General features: G+C 41.0%; 2 protein-coding genes and 1 long non-coding RNA gene across 13 annotated transcripts in view; 2 read left to right on the plus strand and 1 right to left on the minus strand.

Annotated features, from left to right (window-relative positions):
* The window catches only part of LOC111253469 (anoctamin-7-like), a 29,075-nt gene extending 12,107 nt beyond the window's left edge, over positions 1-16,968 (minus strand). For 4 of the 7 annotated variants that reach the window (XR_002674671.2, XM_022812873.2, XM_022812875.2 and 1 more), the window contains exons 1-3: positions 16,836-16,968; positions 14,407-14,603; positions 145-229 (exon numbers count right to left, since the gene is read on the minus strand). Coding sequence is in view for 5 of the 7 variants with exons in the window: in XM_022812873.2 (XP_022668608.1) it covers positions 145-229; positions 14,407-14,603; positions 16,836-16,950 (397 nt within the window). In the remaining 2 variants the exon portion in view is untranslated. Of the gene's footprint in view, positions 1-144; positions 230-404; positions 710-1,095; positions 1,845-7,556; positions 7,786-14,406; positions 14,604-16,835 lie in introns of those variants that run through there. The other 3 variants (XM_022812879.2, XM_022812878.2, XM_022812876.2) reach the window with 3 other exon arrangements.
* LOC111253474 (uncharacterized) lies at positions 7,942-13,469 on the plus strand. Its single transcript, XR_015330463.1, has 4 exons — positions 7,942-8,369; positions 8,640-8,766; positions 11,530-12,243; positions 12,975-13,469. It is a non-coding gene; the product is annotated as an uncharacterized LOC111253474 (long non-coding RNA).
* A 1,253-nt stretch (positions 16,969-18,221) lies between the features above and the next one.
* On the plus strand, positions 18,222-26,147 carry LOC111253471 (eukaryotic initiation factor 4A-I-like). Of its 5 annotated transcripts, none has more exons than XM_022812881.2 (6): positions 18,222-18,369; positions 21,713-21,800; positions 22,039-22,201; positions 22,344-22,729; positions 22,901-23,212; positions 23,427-26,147. In XM_022812881.2, coding segments are annotated over exons 1-6 (1,236 nt in total). In that variant the 5' UTR covers positions 18,222-18,367; the 3' UTR covers positions 23,712-26,147. The 5 variants fall into 5 exon arrangements, with proteins under 5 accessions (XP_022668616.1, XP_086849408.1, XP_022668617.1 ...); XM_086993282.1 differs by lacking the exon at positions 18,222-18,369 and adding an exon at positions 18,390-18,806; XM_022812882.2 differs by lacking the exon at positions 18,222-18,369 and adding an exon at positions 18,843-19,102.
* Positions 26,148-26,592: the final 445 nt, after the last annotated feature.

A 26,592-nucleotide genomic window follows, 5' to 3' on the forward strand; every position in this document is an offset into this window, starting at 1 on the left:
GGCTAAATCTCAGCTCGGACACGCACGGAACACACGTACATATAGAAAACACACAGGGGGTACGTGCACACGCCACTGGCTTGAGCACTGGGCTTCTATAGATAATAACATACACGTATACTAGTTTCTCTTAGGCTACCATACCAATTTTAGTGGCCCCGTCACGAAAGACGTTCCTGTGTATTGGTCTTTGTAGACCTTTATCGCTTGGCGAAGAGTCGTTGTCATCCTGAAGCAACCAAAAACAAAGATTTTAAACTCGAACGCCCGTTACTAATATCGCTGGTCAATCTAGTAAACTTGTTTAGGAGATTTCTTATATCTGAAGATTTATGAAAATTCAAAAGTGTATACGGTTGTAAAGTCATCTAAAATAGAATCAACAACATTTCGACAGTGCTTACGTGGGCGTTGTAATTCCATGGATGTATTTTACTCAAAGAAGATCACTTGTCTAGAAACCGCACGCGTATTTCTACACGACGTTACGTAATTTCCACTCTATTTCACTTTATTGTACCGGCGACAAATCTAGACGGAATCGGGATGCCAACCATGCTATAACGCTTATTGTAAACGATTAAGGCGTGCTTCTGAGACTTTGTCTAGATTCGAGTTTGTCGTTTAGTAACCGAGCTCGTCTATCTATTACAGACGAACTCGGCGTGTCGCATTTCCCCAACTGCCGCTCCAAATCCAATTCGGATATCTATATATATTAGATAATAATACATCTTTTAAGCATGCTAAAAAAAAACATTTAGCAGGAATGATCTCGCTCATAAGGAAAATGTCGATTCAATCATATATATTATAGTTACAACATGACAGCACTCGATGAGGTTCTCTGGATATATTCGGTGACCGAAAAAAAAAAAGGTAACGCCACAACGAAAAATTATGTCACAAATTGTACTTGGGAGAGAATCGATCCGTGTGTATAGATCGGCCTATGCGAACGAAAAACTACAGGTCTTACACTTACAAAGCTACATGTTTTAACGTCTTGCCTTTAACTTAGTAGTATGTCCTACAAAGACACTCCCTTTATGAAAAAGAAGGTGTTCTCTATATGAGAACCTGTGTACAACATACAGGTTTCGATAAATCCGCAAGTATCATTCAGTCAGCTTCTCGTCAAAGTCGATTCTTCTTCATGACAGAGTTCAGCCATAGATCTTTGATAATTACGGCTTCAGTCGAATACGCCTAGATGATTTCTATATGATTGTAGATCCTAGTTGCACACCGTACTTTACACTACACATGGTGTCTTGGCAGTTGTATCGGCGTTGTGGATTCCTTTATGTAGGTTACCGATTCGGGCCAATCACTAATTTTGTTTACAGAAGATGTTGTTTATCAGCGTCCTATGCATGACGCCCTTGTTTTAAGTCCACCCTGCGTCGGCAAACCCCGAATCGACTATACGGAACAGCCAATAGCTGTACACTTGGTAGGCGAGTATGGATCAGACACCCTCTGTCAAGAAGTTTGCGCGACTGAACAAGTCGTGACCAGGGTCGGCCAAACGGTATTTATCCGACAAAGGTGGGAACATCAATCGACAACAGTTGCTCTTACTCGTAACCTACTCTCGTATGCGTCAGCATTGAACGGCTTGGCCTGAATGAGTACCGATCCTTCGTACACTAACGGCAAACGAAATGACCAGCGATAAAAGAAAGCGAAATTTAGAATTCTAAGCAATTAAGCCGACTATCATGTCCATGCAAATGTTCACTATTATATGAATAGATTAAAAAAAAATTCAAATAATTAACTTTCGCCTAAGTCTATAACACAGTAGACCACTAGGCCCATTATGTACTGAGTACACCCTCAACAGGAGAATGACTTAACTGCCCCTAATACCAAAATATAACCTACTACCAAGTAACAGTGAAATAATGCTGAGAAGATAGTGATATCGATAACATTACCGTACTAGGTAATCCAACATCTTCTATGTAAATATTCACATGATAATGCTTAAATTTTATTTCCTTTAATACATATTCACGTATATTTTTTTAGAGTCGACATCAGTCGGAACACTTACTGTAATTTTCCTGGGCTGGAAAAAGTATGACAAATGTAAAATGAATGTAAATATAATAGTCGATTGAAGTAGAGAAACCCGTATACCGTCGAGTCCGCTATGGACTTAGTACCTTGCGGCCTAAAATGAAGACGCAATAAATCGTGAGTTCTCGAAACATAATCAAGGATAGAACCCATATTATTGACTCATATCGGCCCACTTGATGGTATGGTGATTTTGAGCGGAGGAGCCAGTTTGAGGAACTGACGCGGTCAGAAATCACTCTTGCAATCCTAGCTGAACATATCCTCCAAAACGAAGCTAGTAATGTTGTTTTCGAAAATAATCGATGATGAGAATAACGAGCTTTGCCCTTGCTCCTATTGATAGGATAACAATGAGTGACAAAGGTGCCCGCTTCCATTTCAGACAAACGGCTGCTTTGCTGGAACGACGATCATAGCTGATACGTCACTTCATGTGATTATGTTTGCGTTTGGCAGAAAAATACGTATCCCCTAAAGCCATTTGTATAAACTGAAACTGCCCCTTCGTTTATGATCTTTCGTATGCCCTCTTTGCCTATTCGGCTGGGCCGTAGATCGTGATCCTTCTACTGAAAATAACGACGAAGTTCGGCTGAGCCCTATGATGACAGGTTTTGATTGGCCTAAACACTGCCAAATCTACAAAGTGTTCGAGCTGTCCTGAGAAAACGTAATGATGTACCATAAAACCAACTTGGGTCCTGAACGAATCTCGGGAGTATCCATGATTAGCTGGCGTCCCCTTTCTAGCCAACGGCAAACGATGCTTAAAGTACTTAAAATACACTCTAAATACTTTCTTCTCAGTGATCCATCCGGACGGGCTTTAGGTCCATCCGGACAGGTGTAGCCATCAGGATAGCGGAGGTGTATTTCCATTTGACGACATGAAGGCGCGCAGTACAATGAAGGTTCTGCGCTCCTGCGATGACACTTGAGCGACGAGTTTCGTTTCTTTGGACCCAGCCCTTTAGATGAAAACTATATTTATAAAAAAGAAACATTTCGTATAGGTTAAAAATTTTTGAAGGAGTAGAAGTGCATGACTCCATGCAGTCTCGAAGAAAACTTAGACGGTTTCCTTATCTAAGCTCACTGTACGTATCAACGACGTCCTTTCGAGTCGGTATCACCCGGACGTCGTTACCCCCACCCCAGCCACTATGCTAATAATAAGAGCAACATCTCCGTGCTCAGTTGCGCGCGAACAACTGAGCAGGATTCGGGCATGGAAGAACTTTGCATGATCCCTACGGATTGGGCAAGCTGCTAATGTAGTTCCTGACCATATACCAAAACGCGAATAAACATGCGTTGAAGCAAGCTTGTTTGCAATAACCGCACCTGCGGTCTTTCCCTTCCATGGCTATGAACTGTCGTCGCGACGTTGATGCCAACACCACAAGCTGCCTTTCTATCGTCCTATTCTAAAATTTGCTTGCAAAACATATAAACATACTTATAGTAGCCGAGCGTCCGTCGAGCTTGTTTATAGGTTTCGTCATTATGAACTCGCCAGCAAAGTGGCAAAACAAATCTCATATGGCCTATCATTTATTCGAGTGGAAATTTTCGACAGGCAATTATACATCGCCTCTTCCGCCGAAGAGAACCATACCCGATCTTCACCGTCGAATATTGTTGTGTTCCAGCTACGAAGCGGATAGATCATCGTGAAAGCGCGCACTAGTCGCCATGTTAATAAACGACAGTCTTTCTACATATGGTACCATGTTGAGATTTTGAGCCAAGTAGCAGCTAACCACTATGGCCCCTTTGACGAAACAAGGTTGTTCGCTCCTGCATCAATGCACCAATGACGATAGGGAGTACCAGAGCGGATTGTTTTGAATAATCGTTAGATACGTAGCGTCTAGCGCTGATCAGCATTCACTTGTTATACGTAACATGATGCATTTAAAAACATCATACATTTAAGGATTTTGATACAATTGTTGCCAATGCAGTTCCGTCCGTGTATTATGAAGACACACTGATGTTTCGTCACGCCGCGAAATAAACCGGCCAAGCAAAGTCGAATTAATAGGTACACTCCTACAAGCTTAAGAAGCATTGTATTCGAACCCCTAGCGGATTGAAAGGCCTAGGTAATCGTTCTATGCTTATAGGTTAGCGCTGGTCAATAGAGTCGAAGCGCTTGAGTCATATAGGCGATAACGTTTTTTTTCAACAGACAACGGTGACGCCACAATTTCTTTCGAGCACTCACTACCTTAGAAATATGCCACATAAACATAAGAATGCGATACCATAATGCAAGTATGACATAAATGCTCGAAGACAACTTAGTTCTTCCGATGCATCTGTATGATAAACAACCGAGAACAGCTCGTGTCATATAAGCTTGAAATAATACTGATAGTTGTAATCGAACTTCATTTTAGCTTATATAGCCCAAGATAATCAAGCTATATAACTCAATCGGATGACTTTTATAGAATGTTACTTTTAAAAAAAATGAGCCTTGAGACGTTTGTAAAAAAAAAACTATTCTGGTAGTCTATCGTTCAATAAAATTCAATTAAATGCGAAGTAATATATAACCGTTTTGTACTGTTTGTATTATTGGCTGAATAAGTAATTGAACAGAATCGACGGATGTAAACAGCGCTAGCTGAAGCACGAGCTATGTTATGCTGTTTTGCAAATCTCTGGTCTTGGATCTTAACTAGCTCACATAGTATTAGATCTTGATTAACAGCTGGTTTAGTAAGGTGGTGACTCTTCAGTTGTATTGAAGTAAGTTATATAAAATGTTCCGCCGTGGGTTAGAGGATATGATCTATCAGTCTCTCAACTTGATTGAGCAGTCTTACCCATAAAACTGCAAGCAGATGTTAATAACGAGCAAGTTATTTCCGTTAAATTAACATGTTACAGAGAAGCCTAGCAGCACTCACTGCTCCCTCACCAGCAGCACAGCTTAAGTTACTTCAGATTATAACAAATTGCAATATCGCAGCTTGACAACACATAAACGAGCTCATCGATATTTCTAGAATGTGGGGCGTCCATCCCCAAATAGTTACATAGGCGATGTGTCACGACTCGCAATTTGGTTAAAGTTATACGCGACATATATAAAGTTAATACGCGAGCTGCAAACACAGCTGTTACGAGAAACCCTTTAGAAACTGTTTGTCTCACTTGAGTTGATAGACGTTTGGTTAGAGACGTACTCCGTAACACGTCACGCAATTTATACAACGCGATCAACCAAAAACAGTCTAGCGAAGATAGATTCTCTGTAGCTAATGACCCTCTGATAATGCCGTCCACATACAGATTCACCTCAAAAAAAAACAACAGATCTCAGCTCTTCACATACCGTTATTATTGCTCATCACTGACAAGCGACGCGCTTCAAAGTTAAATATCAGTCCCTCCCTTTTTCGCCGACAAAACATTTCTCTTCATGAAAAATTCCCGAATAATAATGCTGCTATAAGTAAGGCGTTTGTCGTCCCGCCTTTCATAGCGTTTATGCAATGGCATGTAGGCGCTTAGCGTGGAGCGTGCGTGAACAATCACGTCTGTCTAGTTTGTGAACTCGGGTTTATTTTGGATGCAAATAAAGCGAATTCCCGCTTTCCTCAAGAGCTGTACCAGTCTGCGTCCAAACGCCAATGGCTCGTAGCTCGTATGGTCTGCGAGCCTTGATATTATTTGTGCTTATCACAATGGTTTCCATAGCTCTACTTGGTACTGCTGAAACATTCATAGTGCTCAAATCGGACGTCGCTGACATGACCTCGAGTCCCGTACACTGATCAGAACTTTCTTTTCGATATACGCTGGAAGACGGCAGACATTTACGACTAGATGGCTTGGCACAGAGGTAGAAAAGCGGCGTACGCATAGTTCATCATAGTAGTTAAGTACTGGTAAATGCCAACGAAACGCGATTCGATTTCAAAGTCTTACTTCTCAATGTCTATAGATGCGGTTATTGAACGAGTCATTGGAGTCTAATCCTTTCTTCGAGTAACTTCTTGTCATGTTGCTCTATGCCTGTTTTAATCTAAGTAGGACACTTTAATATTGCGAAAATGTTAGATGAAGTGAGGTTATTTTACAGGTTATCCGCTAAACATGAATGCTTCACACAATGAACCTAACAGACAATACGTAACGCCATGTTTTAGCACGCACGGAGCGAGCATCTGTGAAGCATTGAAATTTCCTAAAAAACAAATTCTCAAATGAAGCTACTCTAACAATTAGATCATTTCCTTATTTATTTCTATTTGTTTTCTAGTCTATATATACCATCCGCCGGGGCCTGAACCAATGGCTCTGACCACTTTTCTGGCTAGCGGGTCTGGATTGCCGTCCAGTGGCAATGCGGCGACAGCTATCTGGAGCTGTTTGAGTAAGATAAGAACAGATGTAGACGGGTTCGAACATCTTCGGTTCATGCGTACAAAGCTTAATAAAAACTTTGGAAAAATAAATTGCCATTATGTAACACTGTCGTGTTCTCTCCCCTTCAGAGAATCAGCCGAACGTGAAATAGGAAACAGCAGTAACTCTCAGAAAGTTCAAATAAGATTATTCCTACGGTAAAGAGGTTACGATCACCAGTCGTTGTTTCTTTCCAAACCAGAACGCATACGAACGGTCGAAGTTCATTACGCGATAGTTGAACTCTTTTAAGCAGGTACTTTTAGCTGCCGTGGCAGCCGCACTAACCATCGCGTGACAAATCCAAACGGAAATAATCGGCAAGCACGCTTCCGTTGGCGGCAACGTGTGCTGGACCGATAGGCCGGCTTTTCGAACCTGACTAGGTCAAACTGTCGCAGCGATACGAGCAGTATTACGCATCGCGACTGAATTAAATACTGTAGTATACTGCAGTATTTGAGCAAGCCAAAAGGTCAACGCGGTCGCGGCGCCTTACGGTACTGAAGTGCTTGCTGTTGTTTCCGCGGTCGCTCGCGGCGGCAGCAGACTAGGCGCAATAGCCCGAATAAATGCCATTCATATTGAGGTTTATATTGAAGGATAGGTGCTAACTTCACAAAAGTACGTCATGGAGCTGTCGCTGTATCTGTCTCGAGAGCATGCTAGAGTATCCATTCGGAACGTATAACCACCCATGGCTACTTTCATTAACGGCTAGATAGGATGCTCAAGTGAGATATCTATGCTCTCATACGCTCGCGGCTAGTTACCTGATTATTATTTTTTATAGAACCATGTTAATTTTTCGTTGCATATGATTAGGTTAATTGTTACGGTGTCGAGAGCTACATGAGTTTCTTATATAAGCAATATCAGATGCTTGGTGATGTGGTCCCCTTAAATATGCATCGAGACGCTAACCGATAAGACAACCGTGAAGATACGTAGCGGTAAGTTAAGTTTTTTAATGCTCCAGTTGAAAAATTCTTTAAATGATACTTATTAATAATCTATTCACCTTTAGGACATGGCCTCACCTTTCTGTAATAGTTGCGTAGCATCCGGAGGTATGTAACCGGACGTCTTTCATTCAGGGTGAAATGGCATAAGCCGTGTACGACACTACCAGGTCAATCCTGAGAGATCAAAAAGAGCATACGCTCAATTCTATCCTTCAGCGCTGAACGTCAAAATGAATTTGTTTCCTTAAAACAAAACGCGCGTAGCAAATAACAGCCCATACAGCGGGTTTCTTCCCGCCGGTGAGCGCATCGAGAGATCGATAATCGTGCGCAATTTCAAGTGAATACGCTGCCGTGTCCACAGCACACGCATGCATCCATGGACGACAGTCCGCTAGCGATCGCCCGGCGAGGGTCGGTCGCGAAACTGACCACAAGCAACGCAGCGACAGAATCTTAGGACCCAGAAGGCATCCATCGCCGGACTAGGCAAGAGCGCCTGCTCGAAGCGACGGCTGTCTTTTCTATGCGGATCCCTCATAGGGCCAGTGACTACTTTAACTAGCGCTTAGTGTTATTTCGGATCCTAGGCCCCTTTTTCGTTCGTATATCGTATACTGTGTACGAAAATTGCGGAATACACGCCATATCGGTTGACTAGACACAAACCGTAAGGAAATTGAACGCTATAGCATACAGCATACACGTACAAGTTTTGTACAAGGTGAAAAGTCCGAAAAAATGTGCAGAGTCCAATGAGCTCCAAGAGGGGTTGGCGTATCTATCTTCTCGTCGTGAAAAGTTCGCCCTATACGAAGGTTTGAGTCACCACTACTAAACAACTAAAGCTCTCTAATGTCTACACTGGTTGAGGTTGTATGTGAATCGGTAAGACATAAATTACATTTTAAATAATTAAATCCTGAATTGTCCTCCTCCGTCGATACTGATTAACTATCGAATATAAATAATTGTTCTGGAAACACATTGTTCGTCAATGACATCGGCTTGATTTCTGTTTCTTCATTCATTATTTCCGAATATTATTATTATTATGATGATAAGTCGCATAGAGAAATGCATGGCACTAAATAAAGAACGGCCGCCGGCTATCGGTCCTGCTGTTTTGCTATTTGTAATCACTTCTTTTTATTTCAGCGGCTTATCCTCAAGCCGATTATCCCGACGATACTGTTTCAGAACGATTCGCCGCTTTGTCTACCGCTCCGAATTATACAAATTGCAAATATACAGCTAAACTCTCAATTGATTACGCAAAACGAAGGTTTGTCAAAATCAATTCAGCTTTGTCTGAAAAATAGGTGAAAAAAATAGAACAAAATTATCGAGCCTCTAAGCTTGTATCGGTTAGCGACAAAGCGCCGATCGTACGACATAGTCTTAACCACAGGCCAAAAAAAAAACATGAAAATTCTAATTAACCTAGTAAAATATCGTCATCTCTACCTCGGAGTGTCATAGTCCATGGCAGCTTAGAGACGTATTCGACGTTACGAATCTGTCAGGAACACTGCCCTTAAAAACGGCCGAATGAGATAATTACTATCTCATTCGGCGGTTTTTTGATGGCAAAGTTTTGCTGGGTTTGTTATTCGAAACAGAAAAATGTTCAAGCTGATCGTTTATTCACTGATAATTAATTATTTTTGTTTAAAAAAAATACTATATCGGTTTGCTATGAACATAATGCACTAGCCTCCTGTAAACTGAACTGCTAAATCGCTGATGTGCCTTATTGATTCAAACAAGATCACACACTCACGGAACGAGTGCATTAGAAACAAACGTTTGTTGATAGTTCCCTAAGAAGTTCAGCGTTGTAGAATTATCATGCGCATCTGCACTGTTTTGCTATCTGTGAGTACCTCCAATACCTGTGTTTATAGAATAGGCCTTTTCCATGAAAGCACCTGAAAACACGTTTGCTCCGTCGGACGTCTATTCGTACAAGCCGAACCAGTGCTGTGTTCCATGAGCTTAATCATAAGCCCAATGTAAATTAGCCGCAATTAGCTGGAACTTCGTTACTTCAGTGCAACCGTTGATCGCCCTCCCAGTATACCATTTCCCAATTCAATGTAAATAAACTATTGATGACAGCGCCAATCTTGGGTTGCTTCTCCGTCACGTTCAAATCCTCTGTGCCTACAACTAAAATGAATTAACTGCCTCCTGAAATTCCGCTGTCGCTCTTTGGTGAATATTTCCAATGTACTCCTAAATCATGGCATCAGATCTTATGTTTGCAGTTATTTTTTAGATATTCGAAGTGTTACTTCTAGTCTTCACAGCCATGAGCCAGTGACAAAACTGCTAGTCGCATTTCATCCTAAATTAAAGCAAGCAGGAATACCCTGACTACCATAAAAATCCGAGAAAACTCTGATTCCGTAATCATTATTCGTGCGGTCCACGGAAAAATTCTTACTGGGACCATCCCGCAATAGCCACCAGACTAACCGATGCAAATGGAAGTCACCTGCTTTATTTACGTAAGAAACAGAAGTATTGATTAGTCAATGGTGTCCTGATTTCTATTCGACTCCCAACCTTGTTGAATATTCTTCGCCCTCGGCGTTGAACGAAGCGCTATGCCGGAGAACGTAAATAAATACGATATAGTCAGCGCTTCATATCTGTTTGGATTGTCAATAAAGACGTTCTAGCGAATGGTCAGGTCGCGAATGTATCTTGTGGTGAATTATTTAGCTCTACCTACGTACAAACTATGGTTTATAATGAAACAACAAAGTGAATCCTAACTTCTGCGTATGTTAGAAGCTTTGTATGAATGTCAGTGAAACAATCGGATAAATTTTCGATCTTAGAATAGAGTGCACTGCTTAATACTATAATATCATTTATGTCATCATAACAGGACTGGCATATTAAACAAAGGGCTACGCAAGATCAATGTAACTTGGTAAGGTAATGCTGAGTTCAGGTAAACATGGGTGCTTTCTACCTACTGGAAAGTACCGTTCTTAAGTGGCATTAAAAATTAAAAAGGGCCTGTTTGAACTTTCTGAAGTCTACTGTGCTTTGGTCACTGCGCTTTTTCTAAATGCAGTCATTACGCTGCGTTTTCCCTGAGAGTTCAACGTTTCGGCTTTTAATGTTGTGGTTCAGTTATACTGTATCAGATTCGTGTATCTCGGAGGAATGGCCTCGAAGGGTTCCTCTCTTCATTAAGCACACACATTCTAAAACAAATTCATTAAGTTTTCATGAGAAAAAGCCAGCCTTATATCACTAGCGCGCTGCAGCCCACTCTTTACAGCCATTGCAGGTCAATGTCTGTAGACAACAAATATATAAAATTATATATAAAAATTCATAATGTCACACTATTTCTGTGAACAAAGTGAGTTATTTATACACACGGATTAAGGTACTGGAGGTAAGTGATCACAGCAAAATCCGTTTTATTATACTGCTGTAGATTGTAACTACATCTAGTCACGTCTGCTTGAACGTATAACATGAGCTATATTTTTCAATATATCACTAAATTGGACACAAATTTCGTATGGTCAGAGCCGTAGCAGTTTACGACGTCATAAAAATCTATAATTCATAACATACAACACCTCATGGTAGAGCTGACGAACTGTCGATTATGTAATCAGGCGTTACTCTCTGAAATGCCACTAAATAAATGTTTTGAACCTTACGTCCAGTACTTCCGTTAGGCACAGCTTGAAATGTTTGCTTCTGAATGCGAAGTCAAAGGTGTCCGTCTATGCGTGCTTGCGCGCCTAGAGTACCACACGTACTCGTAAGTTGAGTGTGTAAACGCGTTACCAGTGAAATAGTCAGATGAGGACTTTAAGATGCCATCAGACAGTACAGAGAGTACTGATTTACCCGGCTTTTTCTTTAAGTAAAAGAGGGATCAAAATACAAATAAAAAAGAACACCATCAATGCAAAGCTTATTCCGTGCGAAGCTCAACCCCGGTGGCTGAAGCCAACTTTTACACTATGCCCACCATCGACCATTAACCTTCAATTCCGCTCTTTTATAGGACGCTCGAAACCAACTCGGATCCTGGCTGAATAGTATTACAAAATGGCACTCCATGAAGCGTTTTAAACTGGGTCTCTGCTGTTCCGATAACCCGAATAATTGAGCTTGTCAAGTTCGTTCCCAGATAACGCATTATTTTCCATACGAATCATACATTCAGAAGCAGGACTAGCTGCAGCGATAGTAAGGAGCCCGCGAACGTCTGATCAAGTTTCTCGTTGTATTACGAGAAAGGAATTTTCTGTTACCGACGATTGTATCAACAAGGAAACGTAATGGTTACCAACGATCCCATATTAGACCCGTAAGACAGTAAGGAAAACGGAGTCGTCTGTTTATTTTAACTAGAACTGAAGTGCTTTAGACTTCTTTGTATGGAGGATCCATCTATTGCGTTATGACGGTGACTGCAGCCGGTCGCCGTTTGGCACAGGTTATTGAAAAAGTTGAGAGGCAGCGACAATAGGATCAAGAAAAAAAAAAAAAACCAAAATCGAACCTGAGTCGACCAATCAAACTGATTTGGAATTACAGAAGAAGCAAGTCTCACTCGTTGCTGAGAAAACAATTTGTGCTGCTTGTCATAGACAGTCGTTTACATTTACGATGACGCTGAGCCTTCATCGGCTTCGTTATGCCTTCTTACGATTTTTGCACGAAATACAAAACGGCGCCGATATACGTGTGAAGCAACGGCTTATACTATCGATAAGTTAGTTAAATTCTTATTTTGTAATCAAGATATTAACACTAATCTGTATGGAATCATGCAATAGTAAAAAAATGATGGCAAAACTTCTTCAGTATTCAATTGTTTCGGACGGAAACGGATACAATTGTTTCTATTATATGTAACGTTTGGCAACTCGGCTATCAGGTAATCATAGGCCTTGCAGAACCTCATCATCAGGTGTTTGTTTACAGTGCGTTGTTACTGCGATAAGTCTTTGATGAATGAACAACCCATTTCGAGGATCATATATACGTTTCGCGCAGAAAGCGACTACCGAATCCATCGCTGAATCGCAACATGGTCGCAAAAGGGTTAAGTGGTTTCCTTGAAAGAACAACGACACACCTAAGTTTCACAATAGTCAAACCCAAATGGCCTTCAGGCCTAAATAGAACGACCTAAAAGCTGTGCTATCCGTTCAATCAACTGGTGTCCCAGTTGATTGCTTTTACTGCTTCTCTAGTCTCATACCAATAGGTACAGTACATAGATGCATTATTTTGAAAAACAGGAATATCCCGAAGTGTTTTTTGCAAAAAAAGAAATCGCTGAAATTAGATAAACTCAGCTTGTAAACCTCAATCAGAAGCGGAATCTGCAGCTGTTCTAGCACTTGTTCGATGAATCTATTGGATGCATTCATGTTTCCCTTATTTTGCTTATTTCTGTCGGAATATTGTTTACACCGTTTTGCTGATAACCTTTTTCAGAAATTGTCGTAGTTGCGAAGTGCAATGCCAAGCAGAACTGACTACAGTCCGTATAGAAAGGGTTGACTGAATCAATCGAATGGCTTGCTGTAGGGTGCGCGCGAATTTTCGAATCGATTATGAGAGAAAAAATGACAGACGGACAGTTCACAGCGACATCTTCTGACGAGAATGATATTCATGAGGCAGATTGACCGAACAGAAATTGTTAACGCTCATGAGACAACGAAAAGGCGACACTCGTATACAGCCAAAAATTGGACAGAAAATAAGTGTTTGATGAAGCTATTATTCCGACAATGATGTCGACTCGAAAGACAACATGGCCGGGTTACTGTATTTCGACACAGAAGATATAGAAACAATACATATATTTGCATTTGATTTGATGAAGATCATTTTTGATGTGCCTATTTGAATAATAGCCCACGAACTCAAAGGCATTTACGTATTAGTATTGTTTATAAAACTTAAATTGTTTAACGCTCATGATCAACATTACGTTTTTTATGTGATGACCTTACGTAGTTTGTTCGAAATACGACGTTTCGCATAAAAGATATGCTTGCTATATATACCACAAAGCAACACAAGATGGTGGTTGTGTTCAGGGTGTTTAAGGTAAAACTACCATTTCAGGTGTGAGCTTCGATTACTGGAATCGCCTTTCCACTGCTTTTGAAAACTATATTTGTATCCATTATCACTTAGACATATTTGAAAATAATTAAGATCTGAATTTATTAATTCGTGTTTTTCCGCGCTTCCTGTACTTTTGGCGCCCTCTTTCTTCACTTCTATTTCCCTGAAAAGATGCTTCATGGTAAAATATAAGAATTATACATGATATACACTATCCTATTTTCCGAAAATCTGCATAACCTTTTGTACTGAAAAGGTTCTTTATTGTTAAATTCAATTCGTGTTCATTAAGGGAAGTTTTTCTCTAGTCCCTTAAAATCCTTCTGTGCGTCAAGTCGGCTACAATTAAGGCAGATTTCGGCATTTTTGATATTTGTCATTAGGCGGTCGGCCGTTGCGCGAGCTTTTGCTTCGATCTCTGCCAGATGGCACAGGTAAATTTTTGTCGTATGGACCCACGATTAAACTGCACATCAGCTTAAATCAAACAGATGTTTGATGATGAACATGTTAATGATGCCCAATGGTCGGCTATTCTACCTATAGAAGACTAGCTGTGTTCGCAAAGTACCTATGTTAGGAAACGTGGAATTTATGGAATGGTTGGAGCTTATCGAGTGGTTGACACAGTTTGACAAAAAGGAATTTCTATCTGCTATTCGCACATGCACACGTCTACTAGAGTATGATGTTCAAAGCATGATACTATAAGAGTTGAATACATAATTATTGCTCCTTTTGATTCGATCTCGATTAGCTCACATAGGCAAAATGATCTCCCTCTTCTTACAGTAAACGGTGGGCTTTGACTGTCCTGTCGATGATTGATGCGCGCGGTTTTCAAATCGCCTACGTTCGATAAGTCGCCATACTTTGACTTAAGCGCCATCGGGTGGCCACTTGCCGAATTGCATCCCGAAGGTCCAGTTGAATGTGGCAAGAGGGCGCAGCGATCATCGTCTCCACCTCCGCCCGCCGTTAGTTGACCTGTAAACATAAATGTAAGGTTTATAAATGTAAGGTAAATAACGACTATAAGAAATACATATTTTTTTAATATACCAATAACAGCTACTTTATGTTACAGTGTCACCGTCAGGATAGAGCAGATATATTACGTTGGTATTCCCAAAAAAATGATGTTCCGCTTCCACTGTTTATTTAATTCTATGCGCATTTCAAAAACGTTTTCTTTGGAAAGCCTGTCGTATGATTATATTTCGAGTCTAGGCTCCGAAGATGGATGTTCCTTGTGCGTTTTCGACACCTACTTTAAGTTACTTTTAAGGAGTTTATTAAGTTTATAAGCAGGCCGGGATAATTGTACTGTGTAGGACCGGGCCTCTTTAACTGAAATAATTGCTCGAATATGATTTGTTAAGTTCAAGGATTGTGTCTTAGACTGGAGAAGCGCATCTCTGGTGAAGTCGCCTATTAGAGGTCGATGAGGATAACTCGAAGCCGCATTTGAGGGAAGCTGGCGGATAAGTAATTCGTATATTGGGTAAAAAGAAAAACTGCTATCAACAATTTCAACTCGATGAGATTAATTATAATTACGAACTTGTATGCCTCATAATCAGTAAGGCCAAGTCATACGCGGCAAGGGTCGTTTAGGAGGTTTTTTGCATCAACCATGTTCCGCGACTTCGCACTGACATATTACGAACATCTGATCACTAACGAACTAAATGAAATAACATGTTAGTGAATAAAGTTTCTGAACTGGCTAGATGCATTTTCTAATATTAAAAAATTCTCCGGGCGTGACAAATAGAGCGGTTCAGAGGTGGACACGGTCGTAAAGAAAGGCAGCAAATACACAATAATTCGTAATTAGAACCTGAGAGAAATCCTGCATTGTTTGTTCAATGACAAACCGCGAATTACTTCCCAGTCAAATATGATGATTTGTTCAATACATTGATTACAGAGATGGCAGCAAAATGCATTTTATGCTGCGTTAATTTTGTTTGAATTTCACAATATAGGGTAAGCCGGGCTCACTAAATCGAGATAAATCATTGTACACGTGATGATGATTCTGACAAACGCACGAATGTTTTAGGTAAAACTTAATATATTATCAAAAATTAGCAGAAACCTCTATGTTTCGAATTTTTCGTTTAGAATTGTCATTAGATCCCCCAGAACATGGATAGAGTCTGTCTATACGCGAGTTCGAAACTAGACCACAACGTGTCCCGAAAATTACCACACGAATACGTTACCCACTAAGCTATCACGGGTGACCTAGTATGTTTAAAGAAGCAATTTTCATATTGTACGGTCAACATCGGCACGAAAAACGTGTTGTGTTTTATAAAAAATAAATGTTCTTTTTTTTCAAAATTTGAATTTATTATCAAAAACGCTATTTTTTGCCCTGCCTAAAATATCATTTGGGCCACTTTGCTTTTTAAGATGTCTTAAGGCTTAAGTAAACAAAGTCATATAGAGCTATTCAAAAACAGCTCTTCGAAGCTCTTAGTATTGTGCATTTGAATCATGGCTAACAGTCATTGCCGGTTGTCCTGTTGGACATTCTAAAGTTCGATCGGTGGTTTCATATCACACCGATTGACCTTTACACAGGCGTATTATCCGCAATAAAGCTAACCACCAGTATGCACCTTCCTCAGCAACATCCCAAAATGCCTATTGTTAATAGGAACATATTATTCAAGTTTTAATACGTATTCAGCTTATCAATATAGCTGTTATTTTAACGGTTGACTGCTGACTTGTTTTTCAAAAGGGTTTCATCGGTCTTTGATATTAGCGTATATTCTAAAGGCAAGTTCATGGACGTGTGGAACATTATTTGCTATGCTTTGTTAGCGGGCTTAACATTTAATCCCTCGACTATATCTTTCATATAGCAGGTAACAATAATAATAATAGAAAGTCTTTAGCATAAAATGCCAACACATTTAACTTTTGCTTAGAGCATCCCATCTGGTCTCTAGCTTATGTTATAGAGAAACCTAACCTATACACAATGAAGTGCTAAAAAAAATCCAATAGTCGTTTGTTTGCTTTTGCTAGCTGATAAACAACCGCGAATGTCTGGCTTTCGACGGTAAGCTACACAGGCCCTTGTATCGTAGTAAATGTCGCAGCCTAGATTTTTTAAGGGTAGTGCTGAAACGAATACACCTTAATCTGCATTCAAAAAATCATTCCACATAAGTCAAGAAGTACGAAATTTTGACTTACCTCTGTTGCCTGTTGGTGCGGACCTATTTTCGGTACACCTTTCTAGGGAGCCGTAATAAGTGACTGGAGTTGCCGAGATACTGGGCCCATGGAGCTCGAGACGTTCCTCAGCCATTGGGGCTCTGAGGGGTCTCAATCAAGCTTACAGATAGTAAAGAAGCAGGCGTTTCTCTTTCATCGTCGATTTGTAATATCGGACGCTTTTTTGACGCAACGAGCAGTCTACTGGCTTTATATAATCGTCTTCCAGAAGCGTTCCATTCTAAAGAGAAATAAAACGGAAAAAAACAGTAATCGTCATAAGAAGCCAATTTGACTTAGATTGAATCGAAGAACAGCCAGATTGCGCTGTGTGCCTTTGCATCGATGGCATGTCCGGTTACTATTACGCTCGTTGCTGGTCTAAAATGACAAATAACTGTAGCTACAATGTATAGAAAACAATACTCTAAACACAAGCAGTACATTAACAGGTATATACTTAATAATGTTAATATAGCTGATACCTTCTGCACTGAAGTAAACCACATGAAATACGTGTTCTGATATAAAGCCTATTGTGTAAATTGGGTAGAAAATAAAGAGGCATATGTGTATGCAATATTATAATTTCGTTGAAAATTTTTTAGATGTATTGGAGATCATCGGTATGCACAGGTGTATTTTTAACCGTACATGGACAAATACAGACCATTTTAGATATAACGTACCAAGAAATGGCTGTTCCTTCATAATTGTATATTCTGTTTCTAACGTACAAGCACGTACTTTCGGCTATTAAAAACGAAGCTTCATTTTGGTATCTGTTACTATTGTCTGAGACAACTTAAGATTATGTGCCGAATAATAATTTTGTTTAGAATCATCATTAGCAAACGGAATTACCGAGGTTAGCGCCAAAAAAGAGATTATTTATCTCTACCTCTCGCTTAATGTACTTCAGCAATCATTAGTCCGCCTTTTTTTTTATCTGTCTCAACCAGCCAACTCTGCATTATCAAAGCAGAGTTTTCGAATCGAGTGATTTCCATTTAGGACGAATAAACCCCCATCATGCCAAATTTTGAGTACTGTCTTGTACAAAATACCTTGGACTAATTTTGAGCCTCGCTGCTTTACAACCCTTTGCTATGCATATTATCGACGATACGTCATAGAGCCCTCCCATTCAGACTTTTCTTCCCGTCTGCGCATCTGTATGGTGGCGGCGGCGGTGGTGACGACAACAACAGCAGCCACTTCAAATAAAATCGCTTGGATTTTAGGTTCAAAACAACACTAGCTTTGCAACAACAGCCGTTTAAAACCATTGGGGTTGTATGGTCGCTGCAGTTCGGGCAAAGTCACCGCATCATCGAATTGAATTTGCGCGCCATACACTTGCCCTCGCCCACCGCGTACCTACCGCCCTCCCGTTATACTTAAAGGCATACGTTGCGCCGCTATCTTAAAAATCATTGATCGCTTGAGGTGTTCTTTTCCGACGTCCGTTCTGGTTGTGCGTGCTGCGAGTGTCGAGAATTTTGGTGAAAATGTGAGTGTTCTAGTGAAGTTTCTTATTGATTTGTGCGGCGAGCGTGACCGATAGCATCGTCCGATTGTAATCTGCCTGTTTTAAGCTCAGATCTGTTTGATTGCAACGTCAGATATGTGCAATAGTGGTATTTGGCCAAGCTCCACGTGAGCGTTGCCGGCCGGGCCGCCGCAGGCCATATATCGAGTACGGCGAAGCTAGTGGCAAGGCATATATAGCTAAGTTCATATTTCACGAGCCGACCAGGACCGTGAATGTGCTCCCCTCCCAGCATTGTTTTGCCGGACCAGAAAGTCGTAGTGCGAGATTCGGGCCCCTCCCGGATCACTAATCTGCTCCCCTGATCCTCAGACCGTACAACTGACTACTAGTCCCTACGATTCGTTCGAGTCAGGCCAGCGATGGCGCCTTCCACGAGTGGAGCGGTACTGGAACAAGTAAATAGTGTGAAGAGTTTGGATTCGGGGGTAATGCTAACGATTGGGTGACCGTTGAAAACAGGATCTATGAGAATCGAGCGTAGGCCGTGAGTGATTCATTTAAACGGCTTCCATTTCTCATGTCCTGCCCCCGCTTTGGGTCCGGTGGACCGCCGCTACTGCTGCCGCCGGCGTCGCCACCGGCGAAGACAACGATATTCCTCCCTTGCCTAGGCCTACTGTTACCGCCCCGAACTAACGGAAGACAAGGCCGGCGCTAGGACTGGCCGTCTTCGTTTCGCCACAGCGTATAGGTAATATTTATGCTGCTGGGCGAGCCTATGTCGACGGATGGTTAACCTAATATTTTTTGCCCCAACAAGGCCTATTCAATGAGGCTATCGTTCGCTGTGTGCGCTCTGCTGTTTCTTTATTGTGCTGCAATCGGGACAGGATGCATTTGAGGAAAGAGAGAATGATCTATCAAAATCAGGCAGGACTGAGTGGTTGGCTAGCCGACAGTTTGCTGCCGTTTGAAGTGTGCTCCAACAGCAGCTGAATGTTTGATCCGTTCAACCCGAGAAAGCCGTTGTTGATTCAGCTCCGCTCGGTTAAATCTGGAGCGCGTCCGATAAAGAACGCGGCATCGCAGCAGCTGCTGTTAGTGTCTGTTAGTTTGTGCTGGTTGGTACCGAACACGGCGAGCGATCGCTGGTCAAGTGGCCGCTCGTTTGCGTTGCGCCATTCCTCAAGGCTCTTAGCAAAAAAAATCCGTTTTGTTCATGCTACTTGTTTTTTGTTTGACGAAGGAGACGATATCGGGCTTTGCGGCCGCTGTTGCAGCTAGTGAGGCCTCTGCCAGCGGCCGTCTGCAGTGATAGTGCTGTGGTGGTGGCTGGTCTGCCTTTTTCTGGGACTGATGGTGAGATATTTACCGAGAAATGGGCGAATAGAAGACGAAGTATGCGTCACAAACCGCGAGTGGCGGGAAATCGAGCAAGCTAGATGATGTGAGGGCGCGGAATAAGGGGGAATAAAAAATAGATAGCCTTTGATCGAAATATATCCTCAAGTTGCGACTTTTCGCATTTTGCGCCATTCGCCACCTTGTAACCGCAGATAGGGATGTAGAAGGCTTTGAACGGATCGTTCACTCACTTATTCGTAGCGAACGCTTTGAGTTCTATTGATATACATGTTTGAATGTCACTGCTACCGTTGTGGTCGTGCTTCTAATAATTTATTAAACGGCTAAAGTATGGGTTTGGTGCTGATCTGTAGCAGTTCAATCTGTGTGGCAAGTAGGGACGGCGGCAGCAGCAGCTGTGGCGTAGCACTAAAACGTCTCTGGCAGGATTATGGCTGAATTCTTGAAGTCAAATGTGTGCAGGTGCCGCCGTGGTCACTAGCGTGCCATCAGCAGAAGTAGCGGCAAACATGGAGTGACAACGGTGCAATCGCGCTCTAGTTGAAAAAACGTTGTCGGCCGGCACCTTCGTTGTTTGGGAGACTACGATCGGTGGAAACGCCTTAGAGCGGTGTGATACGCATTATCGAAAAAATTTAAGCTAACCCTGCGTAATCACCATTTGTCTAATAAAGCCGATGCTGTTAGTCTTGGCTCAGGTCGAAGTTATTGTTAGTGTATAGCTTTTCACGTCTAAGTGTATTATAGTTTTTCTAATATTTAATTAAGGCTATTTACTTGTTCTTTTTTTAAGCTTATAGCAACAGGTAAACAGTAGGTAAGCTCGATTTCGGCTAATTCACCTGGTTAGAATCTTAGTGGAATTGTCGTCTCCTAACAGCTCTTAAATTTAAAATCGAAAACGCCACCCATGATTATAGAATAAATCTTTGACCTGTCCAATCGGCATATTTTAAAAACTGAAACGCGTCTCGTGCGTGAGGCTAGACAAAAGAATTATGCTGAAAGACGTGTCCACCTTTTATTTGTACAATTATACATACAATTATTTGATTACCAGTAACATTCCGCGAAAGCTTTGCGTACTGGAGTGACTAGGCGGTTCCTGACGTCTGCCTGCCTGCCTGGCTGACTGTGTGTGTTTGTGTGTGTGTGTGTGTGTGTATCGCTGTGTGGGAGGTTTGACTGGGGTCGTAATATCCTTCACGACGATGTTCACTTAAGCGGTGCTGGTTTAGTTCGACTGTGCGTAATCGATGACGTAGAGGGTGGCAGGCATCTGTCCGACGACCGCCATGCCGACAGCTTTTTTCTAAACGGAGGAGCGCGTCACGATATGACGTCACCCGTGGCGGCCTCCGCCGCCGTCGCCGGTGGCTCGATGAACATGATATGTCAATGGTGCTCCGAATGGCTCCCACGACTAGTGGTGGAATTTTGAATGAATACTTTGGCACATGTGGGCGAACAAGGAGCGGAAACAAAAGAAACTGGGTTCGATTTTGACGGTAGAATCGTTGTATGCAGCAAGGGGCGGTTAGATAATATCCAGACTTTGAATTGAACTAAAGGCGTAGTACTTACAATTAATATGCGGTTTTAGTTGCTATATATATATATATGTATATATATACTGCAACGGCGTTTATCGCGAGCCAATGTAATCATGAAATTGATAATATCGATGTTGATGGATTTTTATTGGAAAGCAAACTTGGCTTGACAAAAGGTCTACAAAAAGACACATTTTCATATATAAAACTACAGCGAACTGTACTGAATTTACGAAATTTGTTGTGCTTGACATAGAACAGACCGAGAAAGTGTTGCATCGTGGCACAAATCTTTAACGTCGATTGTTCAATAACGAGTGGCGACAGCTGAGTGATGTTGGCACCAATAATATCAATACTGAACAGGTATTACATTTAATAATTTTGGAACTCTGATAAACTAATTGTATCCTAATAAAACCTACTTTAATTGCCTTTTACAGGGCAACCCAAGATTGGGAAGGTAGTTACGGAGGTGCTTCCGGTGGAGATGGGGGTGTTCCCGGCATGGAGCCCGATGGAATCATTGAAGTTTGTACCTCTTTCATATGACCGCTTCATCTATTCTGCTTCCTTAATTATCAATGTTCGTTAATTGTGCTAGTATACTGTACAACACTGTAGTGAATACGGTAAGATTTTTAGCACAAACAAGCTGTCTTGTGTATAGCAAAATAAACTAAAAGCACTTTATCGAAACCATGTGAGATGTTCAGTTGATGAAGTAATTTACCACTTCTTAATGGCTCCGTTATGCGTTTGTTTTCAGTCGAACTACGATAAGGTGGTCGACAGCTTCGATGATATGAAGCTGCGTGAGGAACTGCTTCGCGGCATCTATGCCTACGGCTTCGAGCGGCCCTCGGCTATTCAGCAACGCGCCATTCTTCCTTGCATTGAAGGAAATGATGTCATTGCACAGGCTCAATCAGGTACGTTATCAGGTCAGCTTTTTGTTAAATATGCTTGGAACATTAAACATTTGCTGAAGGAAATTGATCTAATTGTCAGTGAGGTTTGCCCTGCATACTGTAGTGATGATTGCAATGATTGTCGTTTGTGCACTTTGTTTAGGTACTGGGAAAACTGCCACATTCTCGATCTCGATCCTTCAACAGATCGAAATCGATAACCCACAGTGCCAGGCTCTGATCCTTGCGCCAACACGTGAGTTGGCTCAGCAGATTCAGAAGGTCGTAATCGCTCTTGGCGATTATATGAGCGCGAAGTGTCATGCTTGCATTGGTGGTACGAACGTTAAGGATGATATCAGAAACCTCGAGAAGGGTATGCATGTCGTCGTCGGCACCCCCGGCCGTGTCTACGATATGATCCAAAGAAGGGCTCTGCGTACGGATTCTATCCGTATGTTTGTCTTGGACGAGGCCGACGAAATGTTGTCGCGTGGTTTTAAGGAGCAAATCCATGACGTGTTCAAGACTCTTAGTGACACGACACAGGTAATGGTTCTCGATAATAGGTTCACGACAGTGAAAACATTTAGGTACCGTGTAGGGAAAGCAAGAATAACTAGTTCAATGTTCAACGGCCTGATATTATCCCTACTGGCCTTTGTTTTTTTAATAATCATTATTATGTATCTTAAATGAAATGTTTTTTTTGATGCACAGGTCATCCTACTTTCGGCTACAATGCCGTCTGACGTCTTGGACGTCACCAAGTGTTTCATGCGGGACCCTATTCGTATTTTAGTGAAGAAGGAGGAACTCACCCTTGAGGGTATTAAGCAGTTCTATGTCAATGTCAACAAAGAGGAGTGGAAGTTCGACACTCTGTGCGACCTCTACGAGACGCTGACGATCACGCAAGCTGTGATCTTCTGTAACACCCGCAGGAAGGTTGACTGGCTCACTGATCAAATGACCAAGAAAGATTTCACTGTTTCGGCTCTTCATGGCGACATGTCACAGCACGAACGAGAGGTAAACTTTATGTTAACGTTATTCGTTAATTGACCACAAGTGACTTAGGTAGTAATATGAAGTACCCTATTTCTAGTGTCTCATTTAGAGGGAATATTCACAGAATCCAGTTTATACAAATCCTCTGTTTCTTTATCATTTTGCCTCCTTCCAATTACTGTGCTTTATTCAATGCTAATAATCACCATTGACGTCCTTGATCGGGCTTATCCAGGTGATTATGCGAGCGTTCCGTTCCGGCTCTTCGCGTGTGCTTATCACCACTGACCTACTTGCTCGTGGTATCGACGTGCAACAAGTGTCACTGGTCATTAACTTTGACCTGCCCACCAATCGTGAAAATTATATTCACAGAATTGGTCGTGGTGGCCGTTTTGGCAGGAAAGGAGTTGCCATCAATTTCATGACGGACGAGGACAAACGAACGCTCAAGGACATCGAGTCATTCTACAACACCGAAATCGAGGAGATGCCGGTCAACGTCGCTGACCTTATTTAGGCTGTAGGAACAGAGAAGAGACCCCGCGGCGGAAGCGGCAGAGAGTGGGTTCGTTACGATTACACGAGAAGAGCAAGATCAACATCTGCTGCAAATATACTTGGAGCGTAGGCGGGGCTGCAGTCGGTCGGCTTGACGTGGTTAGCCAACGTGTTTTACTCGCCTACGCCTTCACTTTTCCAATCGAATTTGATGAGAACGGGCAATTAGATAAATGGTGGACCACATGATGGATATATACGGATAAGAACAAAAAATCATACAAGCGCTGCCGGTGCTGAAATATATAAATAAGAATAAATTAAAAAAGAAATCAATTTATTTTTGGTCATCTGTTTCAACACTTCAGTTTTATTTATATTATTTTTATTATTGCTATAATTATCCTTTTGTAAATTTGTCATCATATCTTCGTGATATCTCCTGTACGAAAACGTCCGGCCGTTGTTTCTTCTGCTGTCAGCTATCTTTCTCGTTTTTCCTCCTTTATTTAAGTTTTCCATTTTATCTTATCTTCGGTGGTGAAGTATGGTGCAACGTTACGGTCACTCAACATATACGACAAAATTCAAAACAAATCCTATCACCGTGACTATTTCGATCGCATGATTCTTGTAAACTTACGGTCCGAGTTGACTCTAAAAGTTCACAGGAAATATTTGATCGTACAACAATAAAAGCTGCACAGATGAAACAGAAAAGAAATACAACGTTTCTCGAAATCGACACGAAAAGTGTCGCTTACAAGAAAATTCTCATTTAACCGCTGTTCTCTGGTGTTTATCACGAATATAGTAATTTTCAAATTAAGAATGATTAGCCCAATGTCGCGCTATATTTCACCACCGAAACAGTAACGACAACAACAATGGCAACAACAAATCACAGAAGGAACACCGCGACAGCAACAAAACAACAACGACAACAATAACAGCACACAACAAGAGCAATAATGAAAGAAGTCAGAAAGTTGTTGCGTGAAGGCACCTAAAAGTCAGCTGATCAGCGCTACTTTCACGTTCATTTAAGCCTTACTTTTACTACATTGTGGTGTGTATATATATATGCATACATGAAATGTGTGTGTTTGGTTTCTTATCTATATAAAAAAAGTTAAAGGAGGACATATAAATATGAGAGAAACAGCAACCGGGCGGAAGGAAAACGACTAAGCGTTTTCATATAGGAGATTAGAAGACGGCATGATGGTAGATTTACGAAATAGGTAAAAAATAACGATCATAAAAATATAATTATCAAAATAAAACTGAAGTGTTCGAACAGACAAGCAAAAATAAGCTGATTTCTTTTTTAATTTACTCTTATATATTTCGTATATGTAGTAGCTTGTTTAAATTATGTTTGTATGTCTGCATCTGATTCTTGTTGTTTGCGCACGCGTTTAGCAGACGAAAGCTCTCGGTTCTTCTGAGACAGAAGCGGAGCAGGCGCGGTAAACGAACATAAGCAAAATGGAAAATGAACTAAATGTTGGTCGATCATCTATTTATTTTTCGTTAATTGTCACTAATTGAAAAAATATCGTGTCGAATGGAGACGCGGGCAAACACTTGAGAGGCTGGCCCAGCATTGTAGAGTTGTATGTACATGTCGCCGGTAACATTTAAGTGTGACACTAGCGAGAAACGGGAAGAGCCCAGATATTATGTAATAATAATACTAAGAAGACTGACAAACATTTAGATACACAATAAACACCGAAACACTTCGAGCGCAACAACACTTGAAAATTACACACAGACAATGAATGGAGGCGAATTAGACATTAGGAACTATTATGCACGTAATAATAATAATACAGTCGTATATTAATAATTACATTTAATACACCCACAAAAATCATACGACACAGATTCAAAACCTATGCGAAGGCATTGATGGATGGACAACTACTACATCAGCCTACAAATAACACGCGGTCGATTAAACGGTGGGACTACGGACCGCCCAAACCCGTTTGTCGTCCGGTTTGCTGCCGACGGATCAACAGGAATTGCGATCACATGTCTGACAACACCAAAAAATGCAGAAAATATATTTAACTAAATAAAGGGACAAAAATTAATAATTTTAGAAAGTAAGGAGAAATCAAAGAGATCATAGGGCGCTATTGTAGAAATAAGGAATAATGTAGAACTAGTAAAGAGAAAGAGAGAACAGCTGTAAAGCTAAATACATATATAGTAACAATGATGATAATAATTATAATGAAAATATCTTCTAATTAAATGAATGATTATATTCTTACTAATTCCAATTATATAATAATCTGAAGAATTAAGAGAGCGAGGGAACCCGATACAGTAAGACCGAAGGCTAGGAAATGCGAAAAATGGAGTAAACACGTTTAACAACAAGAGAATTATGGAAAAGAGTAAGGAAAAATAAAATATAATCAATCGTTCTAATAATAAATAGGATAGTGTGTTTATTATTAAAGAGCGATTAGATGTGGGTGACTTAGCATAGTCGGGCCACAAATCTAAAACTTACTGGTAATCAAGTAGATACAGGGTATTAGTAATTTTTTAAAATAGGTTGTGCGAACTACTAGATATCCCACCAGGAAGTTTTTTCTGAGAATTTTTCAGTTTCCCGAGATTTTTATTCAGTGTAACTTAAACATAAATTAGAATTAGGATAGCGTTAGATACGACGGGCGTGATTTGACAGACCGTGTAATTTTTCAAGAGCATGTTCATTTCGCGTAGTCCTCATCAAATTACCTTAATTTTTTTCATTAAACTGTGGGTATCGATTTCAGATAAGGAAAGAGACTTATTAATGAAGTAGACTAATAATACTTTCAAAGCTTTATGATCCTAGTTTTAGTTACTGTGTTAAATATATATGTATGTAT

The sequence above is a fragment of the Varroa destructor genome, unplaced genomic scaffold (assembly GCF_002443255.2).
Source record: "Varroa destructor unplaced genomic scaffold, Vdes_3.0 BEIS01000006.1, whole genome shotgun sequence".
NCBI classification, from domain to species: domain Eukaryota; kingdom Metazoa; phylum Arthropoda; class Arachnida; order Mesostigmata; family Varroidae; genus Varroa; species Varroa destructor.

What these genes read in the sequence shown, in the direction of transcription:
- LOC111253471 (XM_022812880.2), top strand. Translation starts at nt 19,348, where the DNA reads ATGTTTGATCCGTTCAACCCGAGAAAGCCGTTGTTGATTCAGCTCCGC. An exon ending in GCGGCATCGCAGCAGCTGCT is followed by an intron (nt 19,449 to 21,712) that starts GTTAGTGTCTGT and finishes TGCCTTTTACAG; the next exon opens with GGCAACCCAAGATTGGGAAG. An exon ending in CTCTTAGTGACACGACACAG is followed by an intron (nt 22,730 to 22,900) that starts GTAATGGTTCTC and finishes TTTGATGCACAG; the next exon opens with GTCATCCTACTTTCGGCTAC.